This window comes from Anomaloglossus baeobatrachus, chromosome 2 (genome assembly GCF_048569485.1).
Source record: "Anomaloglossus baeobatrachus isolate aAnoBae1 chromosome 2, aAnoBae1.hap1, whole genome shotgun sequence".
NCBI classification, from domain to species: Eukaryota; Metazoa; Chordata; class Amphibia; order Anura; family Aromobatidae; genus Anomaloglossus; species Anomaloglossus baeobatrachus.
Window position 1 is genome coordinate 677,019,682 of NC_134354.1, and position 12,523 is coordinate 677,032,204.

General features: G+C 42.5%; 1 protein-coding gene across 1 annotated transcript in view; it reads left to right on the forward strand.

Moving 5' to 3' along the window:
• Positions 1 to 12,523, forward strand: part of VDR (vitamin D receptor) — a 235,163-nt gene that overhangs the window by 169,914 nt on the left and 52,726 nt on the right. Inside the window, exon 4 of the mRNA XM_075334510.1 lies at positions 7,131 to 7,261. Within this exon, the coding sequence (XP_075190625.1) occupies positions 7,131 to 7,261 (131 nt within the window). The remainder of the gene's footprint in view (positions 1 to 7,130; positions 7,262 to 12,523) is intronic.

A 12,523-nucleotide genomic window follows, 5' to 3' on the forward strand; every position in this document is an offset into this window, starting at 1 on the left:
AAAAGGACGGGGGGCGGGTACGATCGATTGTGAAATCGCACAATCGGTCGTACCATGTAAAGCAGCCTTGACTGTAGTGAGCACTGACTGACCACTGCCCTTGTGCTACCTATTGGCTGGCAGTGAATAGGTGCTTGGAGAACATAACTTCACTTTCTCCCTGCAGCCGCAGTGATAATTAGGCTGCCTCACATGTTCAAATTCTATTGATCTGCAGAATATGGCTGCAGGTAGATCTTTTTTTTTTTTTATGTCCGAATCCCTTAAAATGAGATTTTGGTGCAATAACAAGTACAGCTCCAACTGTGCACAGCACTTTGCCTGTGTCAATAATGAAGGTGTCATGTTTTCATTAGACCGCCACTGCCCTTCATTCAGCTGATTGGCAGGATGCTGAATAATATTTTTCTCCACCCATTAAATATTGGTTGGTCTTGATAGGGATACATGTCCTATTCCCCATTCACTGTTGTGGGGGAGGAGTGCCAGGTTCGTTAGTACCACGTACTATAATATTATTATTAATAATAATAATAATAATAAGTTTTATTTCTATAGCGCCAACATATAGTATATATACAATACAAGTACATGTACATGTACAATATACTATAGACACATACGGAACTTTATATATTATTTTCCTTGTTTCATGACTTGCATTTGGTGTTTTTTAGGGACGTTTTTCTTTAAAGGGGTCTCCCCATGAACAAAGTTAATTTTAAAGTTGATTTTAATCAATAGATCTAGATAATAATTTCCACAATTGGATGTGTTTAAAAAAATCTTCCTGTCCTGAGATAATCTTATATATGTGTCCCTGCTGTGTACTGTGTAATGGCCGTGTATGACCGTACAGGGACATGGTCTGATCATACCACAGCTCCTGGGTAGGGGAGGAAGTAAAAAAGTTTAAAAAAAAGTATACAAATTGCACAGCATGAGATCACAGATGATTCTTTTTGTGAGGTAAAGCATTTCCCTGTCTTGTTTAAAAAAAAAATATTTTACATCAAAGAATGAAGCATTTGCGATCCAGTACTGTAATATCTTTTTACTTTTTTGCCTTTTCCGCACCCAAGGAGATGTGGTATGATCAGATCATGTCCCTGTGCAGTCAGACACAGCCATTACACAGTACACAGCAGGGGCACATATATAACATTATCTCAGCACAGGAACATTTTTATTTATTTATTTTTTTAAACCCATCCAATTGTGGAAATTATTATTATTCCAAAATCTATTGATTAAAACAAACTTTGTTTGTGGGAAAACCCCTTTTAAAAGCTCTCCACTAGTGATGATCGAGCACTAGCATGCTCATGTGCTCGGTACTCAAAACGAGCAGGTCGGATGCTCGGACGAACTCGAGTACTGAGTATAATAAAGTCAATGGGAAACTAAAGCATTGTTTTGGAAGATCTTCCGGAAAAATGTTTTAGTTTCCCATTGATTTCTATTATACCCAGTACATGAGTCGAGCCCTTCCATGCGTCCGACCTGCTTGTTTTGAGTACCGAGCACATGAGCATGGTAGTGCTCACTCATCACCAGCCTCTACTCCTTAGATTCTTCTTGGGATACGTCAGTGTAGATGGTAACATACAATTTACACTCTGCTTATTTATAATCTTGTGGTGCAGCACACACATAAAGGAGGCCGTACAGTAATGCCAGAGTGGAAAATGGGATAGCATTTGCTTTAAATAGCCAATATTTTCCCTCCTCATTGCGGTGAATCTTCTTTCCAAGTACACTCGTGGTTATTATGAATAACATGACTTCCAGAACTGAAGCATTTTTAGACATTTATGTGGCACCTTCACAGCAGTTTGTAAAACCAGCCGTTGTCCTCTCATTGGTTCACAGTCCTTTTTTATCTGAATTTATGGCTCAAGTCCTATTTTATTTGGTAGGCTCTGAAATAGAGCCCCGCCAGCCTGCAATATTGGTGTTTGTCTGTGGGCAGAATTTCCTGTTTTGTTATTTGCTGTATATTATTATTGATTTTATTTTTAACACGGGAACATTTTGTATCATTTCACTCATGATGCGGCATTAACATAGTGCTTTTGTCTATCATAGAAGATACATTTTCTGCTGGTTTCTGAGTCCAATAAATAGTATTTTGACCTCAGCATTTTTTTTTCCATGGGAAATGTTTGTAGGAAAAAAAATAGTAATCCTTAACGATACTATATATGTTAATTTCAAGTACTTGCGTTGCCTCTTATGACCCCCATACACATAGATAACTGACGAACGAGGAACAATAGCTGTTAGCCACTACTTCTCTATACACATGAATACTTGTGCTTCTATGTTCACTATGAGACCGCCTCTATCAGATTCCTCTGGCAGCAACTTATCTAGAGGAGGAACTAAAAGAACGGTCTATGCGAATCCAATAAACCAGATCCTTCTCTCCACAACATCATTAGGCTGTGTGCGCGCGTTGCGTAATTTCATGCATTTACGCCGCATATTGCACGGCAACGTAAACGCCTGCGTCCCCAGCACAATCTATGAAGATTGTGCATAATCCATCCGCACGTTCCGTTTGAGAGCGCAGCGATTTGCATACTGAAATTTTGATCCAAATCGGTGCACTCAAAGTAACGTCACTTCTTTCATGCGCTTTGGATGCTGCTCCCACTCTGTCTATGGGAGAGGCAGCATCCAGAGCACATGAAATCTGCATTTATTCATTCATTATGCAGTGTTTCTGCAGCGATTTGAAGCGCACATGTGCTGACAAATCGCTGAATATATTTTGCAGCATGGACACGATGCAACGTGCGCACATAGCCTAAAGGCCCCGTCACACACAGAGATAAGTCTTTGGCAGATCTGTGGTTGCAGTGAAATCATGGACATATTGTTCCATTTGTACACAGCCACAAACCTGGCACTGATTGTCCACAATTATCTCTGTGTGTGACAGGGCCTTTAGGCTATGTGTCCACGGTAGAATGTACCTGCGGATTTTTCTGCATGAAAATCCGCGACTTTTGCGGCAAATCCGCACCTTATTTTTGCCGCGGATTTTGATGCGGATTTTTTTTTTTCCCCCCATTCTATACCCAAAATCCGCATCAAAATCCTCAACAATAATTGACATGCTGCAGATTTTTCCGGATCAAAATCCGCGGCAAATCCGCCGCGGAAAAATCCGCAGCATGGACACAGCATTTCCAAAATGCCATTGAAATGGCTTGGAAGTGCCGCTGCTGCAGATTTTCGGAAAATCCGCGGTAAATCCGCAGCGTGGGCACATAGCCTTAGACTGTCGGCAGATTCTGCTGATAGGAGTGTTCGGCCTCTAATGTGTATTGGGAACGTAGGTCACCCATATGTTCAAGAGTGCAAAAGACATTTCTATTTGCGATATGTTTAAATTATTCAGCTTTTTTTCCCATTGAAATATTAAGATTACGGTATATTACAGGCAGTTTTATGGCTGGCGATCACCTTGATGATTTTCCTACAAACTTTAGACCACCTCAGTTGGATTTTTTTTTTTTTTTAAAGAAACAGTGTAATTTTTGTAGATATAAAATTGACATGAAATTTTGAGACTGGACAGTTCAATGGATTCTCTAGTGGACCCACCTGACACTATAATGGACCCCAAAGAGGCAGTAGAAGACAACAAACAAGTTGAGCCGGAGCCTATACCTTAGCTGCTGATTCTTATGTTGCTTCACAATGCTCATATTGTGGCAGATACACTAATTCTGTCTAATATTTAGATCTAGGTAGTCTGAAACTGCACCAAATTTACCACCGTGGCGCACGAAAAAAAAAAAAAAAATTTGCAGATTTTTAAACTAACTCACTGGTTGGCTTAACCCAGTGGTGTCAAACTCCAGGCCTGCGGGCCAAATGTGGCCTGCCACATCATTTTATGTCCCCTGAGCCGGGTTGCCAGTAAAACTGGGGGCTTTTCTCTGCCCTCCATAGTACCATCTATGATTTGTAAAATTTTTACTCCAGTTTGTTTTGCGCATGCGCTAAAGAGGCTGCCATATGCAGTACAAAATGGTAGATGCTAGAATGTATAGGCTCCTGTTAGGTGTGTCATAGTTTCCATCATGTGTTGGAGGCTTCACCTCCGATCCGGAGCACATCGTGCCATTTGACAGAATGACTGGGTCTCAGAAAAAATGTGTCATGTGCTCCCCATCTTTAGCCTTCATTCATTGTATAAATTAGAAGCTGCAGGTAAAAAAAGGCAAAGGGTGATGGGATTTGGGGGGTCTAAACAACTGTCTGTATACCTGTGGTGAGATTTAGATGGGTCTATAATGCCGGGTGAATGCCTGTGGTAGGGTTATGGGGTCTATAATGCAGGGGTGATACCTGTGGTTGGATTTGGGGGCTATTATCACCCGGAGTTTTGTTCAAAACTCTCTTGTGTGTCATGGCGGCATCATGCGCTGTTCACACTACAGATTCTGACACTCCACACTATGGTTTCTCTGGTGTTACACAGGCTAGTGCGTCAACCAGCTGTGTGCTCATTAATGGTCAGGCAAGCAAGAGTTAATCTCTGATAGTCTGCTGGTGACCTCTGGGATCAAATGTTGTTGGAAACCTATCACATTTACTCCCTGTCTTTTTAAGATGGTGTAATCTGTCGTCCAACACCAAATATAGTTTATTGCTGTGTTGGTCTGTGTGCTGTTGTGTCCTAATCCTGCTGGTGATTATATTGCTTGGTGCGTGGAGTTGTGTAATTCTCTCTTCATCTTGTTGTTTTCTCCCTGCCCTTATTTTCCTCTCTCTTATTGTCTTATACCTGTGTGTGAGCGTGCTGTGAATTAGAGTTTTAGTTTCCACTGTTTGGCTATCTCTGTTGGTTTTATCACACTCCTATCCTGGCCCTCCTCTGGGGTAGGGAGTATAAAATCAGGTCTGGTCAGGAGCAGGGTCAGGTATGTGGCTCAGACATCCTCACCTTCAAAGGTAACTCTGATATAAGAGATAGCTAGGGTCCCCCTAGTCAGAGGGCCAATCTAGGACCCCGGTCCCCTACTCTCCCCAATCATCGGTGACAGCTTTAATACAGGGGGATGCTTTGGTGGTATTTGTGGGGTCTATAATGTGGGGGGGATGCCTGCGGTGGGATTTGGGGGGTGTACCAATGCTGGGGGAGGCCTGTGGTGCTATTTTAAGGGTTTATACTACCAATGTTGAGATTTGGGGGGGCGCAATAATTTAGAGATGTCTGTCGCGGGATTTGGGGGGTATACAATGCTGGAAGGACTCTGGTGGTGGGATTTTGGGGGGAGGTGCAATGTTGTAGGAAAGCCTTTTGTGGTATCTAGGGGTGTGTGCGATGTTAGGAGATTCCTGTGGTGGATTTTGTGGGTCTTTAATACGGTGGATATGCCTATGGTGGGATTTGGGGGGGGGGGTGTAATGCAAGGTAGATGCTTTTGCTAGGATTTTAGAAGAGTGTGACTTAAGAAGGTATGCCTGTGGTGGAATTTTGGAGGATGTGCGTTGCTGGAGGATGACTGATGGGATTTTTTGAGCATTTATAATGCTGTAGGTATGCCTGTGGTGGGCTTTGTGTGATGTACAATACTGGGGGATGGCTGCAGTGGGATTTTGTTAGTCTCTAATGCTGGAGGGATTCCTGTGGTGGGATTTTGGGGAGTGTGTGATATTTAGGGAGGATGCCTATGGTGAAATTTGGGGGTCTATAATGCTAGGAGATGCTAGTGGTGAGAGTTTGAGGGTGTGCAATGCTGGCAAGATGAATTTGTGGGGTTTGCGGGAGTGTACAATATTAAGGCAATGCGTGTGATGGGATTTTAGGGGTTTATTATGCTCTGTGTATGCACTGTGGTGGGATATGGGGTGTGTGCAATGCTTGGGGGAAGCTTGTGGTGGAATTTACACCTCAGGGACAGCTCCGTTAGCCCTACAACCCAGGGAGGGACAGAACCTTTAGCCCTACACCTCAAGGACAGTGCCTTTAGCCCTGCAACCCAGAGACAGCCTGTGGATAGCCCTACAACCCTAGTGCTAGGACCCATGAACAGCTGTCGTATAGTCCTACTACCCAGGGACAGCTGTCATATAGTCTTATTACTCAGGGACAACTGTTGCATGGCCCTACTACCCAGGGACAGCTCTTATATTCCTACAACCCAGAGATAGCTGCAGTATAGCCCTACAACCCAGGGACAACTCTCGTACAACTTAACTACGCAGCAACAGCTGTCATATAGCCCCTCTTCCCAAGCACTGCTCTTGTACAAGCCTACTACTCTGGGACAGTTGTCATGTAACCCCTCTACCCAAGGACAGACCTCATATAGCCCTTCTACCGGGGACAGCTCTCATACAGCCCCTGGCCAGTTTGTGCAACGCAGTCCATGATGGTACCGTGTTGCATGAATATCTGTATGAGCCCTTACAATTACAAGCGGCCCTTTGAAGGCAACCATAATACTAATGTTAGCCTGGGTGAAAATGAGTTTGGATTAACCTAATATTGTTATGGAGCACATAGGCCCTTTTTGTGCTTTTTTTCCTCAGTAAATTTCTCCAATTAAGTGCATAACAGTGCATAGTATGATAATCATAAACGTCAGATTGTTTTATTCTTGATTTTTGTCTCAATATTCAGTGCAGTTTTGCATTCAGTAACATTTTCACTCACAGGAAAAATACCAAATATAGAAAAATGAAAATAAATTAATGCTGGTGAAACCTCGTCTGGCCACGTTCACCCCTCCATATGGGTGTTCTGTTTGTCTGATCCCTTTTAGGAACAGATTAATAGAATTAGTGTTCAAAATGGATCATAACTGATGAAAACAGAAGCTGAGGGACCATATTGATCTTTGGGGGGTTTGTCTGGGTTCTTTTCGGTGTCCACTCAGAATGTTTTCTGACTGGCCCTCTAAAAACGGACATACAACGGAACCCAGATGGATCCTATAACATGGATGCGGTTCCTCTGCATCAGTTACGCAAAGGGTCCGTTTTAGGCATAAATTCCGTTGTGAGAAACTGACAAATGGAAGTGTGAACGTAGCCTTATATTGCAGAAACAGATTGGGTCTGTTCTCCATTTGATTTTAGTTTCTTGTGTTCCGTTTTTTTTTTAGGAGAAGCATGAAGAGGAAAGCAGTTTTCACTTGTCCCTTTAATGGCGACTGTAGAATAACCAAAGATAATAGACGACACTGCCAGTCCTGCCGACTGAAGCGATGCGTTGATATAGGCATGATGAAGGAATGTAAGTAACAAGGATGACAATACAGTTTTGGATGTTAGAAGTGAATTATAACCTCGGAGCTGGTGGAGGAGTAAATGTAGCATCTTTATTGTGACTGACATGACATTGGCATGTGTTGATGTTTGCGGGCTAGTTCACCTTTGGTTACAGAAGGCTTTGTTCTCGAAATAACTGTTGAAAATGGAAGTTTTTGTTTTATTTGTAGAAAGCAGATGATGCCTCTTTCACGTTTGCCCCACACTTTATTGTTAGCAATCAGGTTTGAACAGTAAGAAAAGCATTGAATTCAATATAAACGTGGAAATACAACGTATGGGATGGAGCATAGATGATCCCTACATGACATTAAAAGCGAACATTTTGTTTGTCAAGATAAACAAAAACATTTCAAGTTCAGACCGAGAGAAGAGATGAAGTCAACCTCAGGAGATGCTATATTGTATGTAAAAACGTAGGGCATTGTGATACCGAGTGATTCAGTACTAGTGTACCCGTCCATTAGAAAAACACATCTATGACCTTCCCATAGACTTCATGCACTGAGACAGTCTCCGTCAAGTTAATTAATAAGCCTGGTTATAAAGCGCTCAATAATGAAAGGACCGTGATCTAGACGGATAAAAATAGAAACTGACATGGAAAAACTTTTCATTGCCAAAAAGTCACGTTTTGGATGTTTCGTAATTGTTGGTTCTGGATACCTAGATTTAAATGAAGAGCAAGATTTACTGTAAAGGCCGCTTTACACGCTGCAACATCACTCAAGCGATCTCGTTGGGGGTCACGGTCGCTTTAGCGATGCCGTTGCATGTGACACCTATGAGCAATTTTGCATCGTCGCAAAAACGTGCAAAATTGCTCATCGATGACATGGGGGTCCATTCTCGAATGTCGTTGCTGCTGCAGTAACGATGTAGATCGTCGTTCCTGCGGCAGCACACATCACTAAAGAACCTTCTCCTTTTTGTCATAAACAATCTCAGCCGTGAAAGACTTAAGCGGGCTTTACATGCTACGACATCGCTCAAGTGAACTCGTTGGGGTCACGGATTTTGTGACGCACATCCGGTCGCTTTAGCGATGCCGTTGTGTGTGACACCTATGAGCGATTTTTCATCGTCGCAAAAACAGGAAAAATCGCTCATCGGTGACATGGGGGTCCATTCTCAAATATCGTTACTGCAGCAGTAACGAAGTTGTTCCTCGTTCCTGCGGCAGCACACATCGCTCCGTGTGACACCGCAGGAACGAGGAACCTCTCCTTACCTGCGGCCGCCCGAAATGCGGAAGCAAGGAGGTGGGCGGGATGTTACGTCCCGCTCATCTCTGCCCCTCCGCTTCTATTAGGCGGCGGTTCAGTGACGCTACTGTGATGACGCTGAACGAACTGCCCTCTTAAAAAGGAGGCGGTTCGCCGGTCACAGCGACGTCGCAGGGCAGGTAAGTAGTGTGACGGGTGCGTGCGATGTTGTGCGCCATGGGCAGCGATTTACCAGTGTCGTACAACCGATGGGGGCGGGTACCCATGCTAGCGATATCGGTCACGATATCACAGCGTGTAAAGCGGCCTTAAGGCTATGTGCACATGTTCAAGATTTGCCGCAGAAAATTCTGCTGGAAATCCTGATGTGTTGGCAGGAAAAATTCTCGTTTTTTACTTGTTTTTGTTGTTTTTTTTTTTTACATGTGGTTTTTGTTGCGGATTTTTTTCCATTCATCTGTATGAATCTGCGCACACGTTGCGTTTTCTGTCACATTTTTTGTGCACAGCTTTGTCACAAAACATAAACTTAGGCTATGTGCCCAAGTTGTTTTTTTTGTGTGCTTCTTTTCTGCACATTCAAAAGCATGTTTTAGCAAAAAAAAAAAAAAGCAGCTGAAAAACTTTTTTTGATTGCATTTGTACATTTTTTTCACATGCTTTTTGTCCTGCTTTTTTTTTTTTTTTAGTCATGGCGATTGCGGGGGTTCAGGCACTGTATTCCCATGATCGCCGCCGGGCCTCCAGTTGATGTTACAACTGGGACCCGGCTCTCACTGCCTGCACCGGTGCCCGCGCCGCTCCCAGCAGATTTAACCCCCTGATTGCTGCATTCAATGTGATGAATGCAGCATTGAGGAGGCAGGGAGAGGAATCGCTTACTTCTCCCTGGCGATCGAGTCCCTGGAATGTGATCACAGGGACCTGATCGCTGCTATGGCAACCCTGGGTCATCACCATGATGACCCCGGGTTACTGAGTTACGGAGAACCTCACATACCATGCTGTGTGAGGCAAATGCTGCAATATAATCCACTGTAGTGATAAAGCTCTACAGGGGATTATTAAACCTAGAAAATAATGCAGAAACAATTGACATTTTGCTCATTTTTTCAGCAGGAAAATCTGCAAGGACAAAAGAAGCAGCGTGTGCACAGCAAGTCAGGATTCTCATAGACTTTGCTGGGATGCTTTTTCCTTACAGTATTGATTAAAATCTGCAAGGAAAAAAACATGAAATAAGCACAGAGCCTTATTTAGATTTCTGAAGTCTCAGGCAATTGTTGGTTATTTATTCCTTGCAGATTGGCAGCAGATATAAATCTGGAGGATTCAATTCTTTCAACATTTTTGCTACAGATTTCACTCATACTAAAGATTGGGGAAGAATCTGCAACAAAAAACCCATGTAAATAAAATGACAAAAACAAGTGTATTTTACGCAGCCTTTTTCTTGCCAATGCAGCAGGATTTGCAGCAGAATTTATTGCTATAAATAATGAACATGTGCACATACCTGTGACTGAAAGCCGCAAAAAACATTGCAAGAATTGATAAACTGTAATCTGCTGCAAATCTACAAGTAAAAATAAGAAATTTTTGCGTGAGGCTTCAGGAATCTCATTTACTTTGCTGGTACCATGAAATCTTAACAAAAGTGCGCCGAAAAAATCGTCAAAAACACCACACAATGCTACTTACAGTGCTGGCCAAAAGTATTGGCACCCCTGCAATTCTGTCAGATAATACTCAGTTTCTTCCTGAAAATGATTACATTCACAAATTCTTTGGTATTATTATCTTCATTTAATTTGTCTTCAATGAAAAAAAAAAAACAACAAATTGTCATAAAGCCAAAGTGGATTTAATTCCACACGAAACATAAAAAAGGGGGTGGACAAAAGTATTGGCACTGTTTGAAAAATCATGTGATGCTTCTCTAATTTGTGTAATTAACAGCACCTGTAACTTACCTGTGGCACCTAACAGGTGTTGGCAATAACTAAATCACACTTGCAGCCAGTTGACATGGATTAATGTTGACTCAACCTCTGTCCTGTGTCCTTGTGTGTACCACATTGAGCATGGAGAAAAGAAAGAAGACCAAAGAACTGTCTGAGGACTTGAGAATCCAAATTGTGAGGAAGCATGAGCAATCTCAAGGCTACAAGTCCATCTCTAAAGACCTGAAAGTTCCTGTGTCTACGGTGCGCAGTGTCATCAAGAAGTGTAAAGCCCATGGCACTGTGGCTAACCTCCCTAGATGTGGAAGGAAAAGAAAAATTGACGAGAGATTTCAACGCAAGATTGTGCAGATGGTGGATAAAGAACCTCGACTAACATCCAAACAAGTTCAAGCTGCCCTGCAGTCCGAGGATACAACAGTGTCAACCCGTACTATCCGTCGGCGTCTGAATGAAAAGGGACTGTATGGTAGGATACCCAGGAAGACCCCACTTCTTACCCCGAGACATAAAAAAGCCAGGCTGGAGTTTGCTAAAACTTACCAGAGAAAGCCTAAAACGTTTTGGAAGAATGTTCTCTGGTCAGATGAGACAAAAGTAGAGCTTTTTGGGAAAAGCCATCAACATAGAGTTTACAGGAAAAAAAAGAGGCATTGAAAGAAAAGAACACGGTCCCTACAGTCAAAAATGGCGGAGGTTCCCTGATGTTTTGGTGTTGCTTTGCTGCCTCTGGCACTGGACTGCTTGACCATGTGCATGGCATTATGAAGTCTGAAGACTACCAACAAATTTTGCAGCATAATGTAGAGCCCAGTGTGAGAAAGCTGGGTCTCCCTCATGGGTCTTCCAGCAGGACAGTGACCCAAAACACACTTCAAAAAGCACTAGAAAATGGTTTGATAGAAAGCACTGGAGACTACTAAAGTGGCCAGCAATGAGTCCAGACCTGAATCCCATAGAACACCTGTGGAGAGATCTCAAAATGGCAGTTTGGAGAAGGCATCCTTCAAATCTCAGGGACCTGGAGCAGTTTGCCGAAGAAGAATGGTCTAAAATTCCAGCAGAGCATTGTAAGAAACTCATTGATGGTTACCGGAAGCGGTTGTTCGCAGTTATTTTGGCTAAAGGTTGTACAATCAAGTATAAGGCTAAGGGTGCCAATACTTTGGTCTGGCCCATTTTTGGAGTTTTGTGTGAAATGATTTGATTTTTGTTTCATTCTCTTTTGTGTTTTTTCATTTCAAGCAAAATAAATGAAGATAATAATACCAAAGAATTTGTGACTGCAATCATTTTCAAGAAGAAACTGAGTATTATCTGACAGAATTGCAGGGGTGCCAATACTTTTGGCCAGCACTGTAAATCTACATGAAAAGCTTAGTAAATATTTTGCTATATTTAAAGACTGTTCTTCATAGCTGCCACCAACCATTCATCATCACTAACCCAGAGTAAGATAAGGAGGTAATTACTGTCTATATCTGCTTTAATTAAACCTTTCCACATGTTAATACTTATTTTTTGCTATATGCCAAAACTGCTTGATACAAGGCTAAGTTCACATTTCCATTATTTGTATCCGTCACATGCGTTGTTTGACGCTTATGACTGATGTGTTGTACAACGGGTGACAAGAAATGGAATTGATTGTCATAAAAAAACGGATTCTGTTTGTGAAATGATTTAAGTATAAAAACAATCGGAGGAGAGGAGAGAGTGAGAAAGAGGGAGAGAGAGAGAAAGAGAGAGAGCGAGAGAGAGAGAATAATTCCAAGGCATAATTTCAGACTATTTCCAACTTAAGCCTGACATACTGGGCATGCTCACTACAACGAGACAGAATATGGCACTGGAATCCGTCACGTGACGCATGACAATGGAATCCTGCACCATTGACATACATTATGCCTCCTGACGGATTACGACGGAATCATGATGGTCAGTCACTAAACGACTGATGCGTCGCGCGGCGGGTGCAACGAAAGGTCATCAGTCGCAATCCGCCACTCATTTAAGTCTATGGGAGACAACAGAATC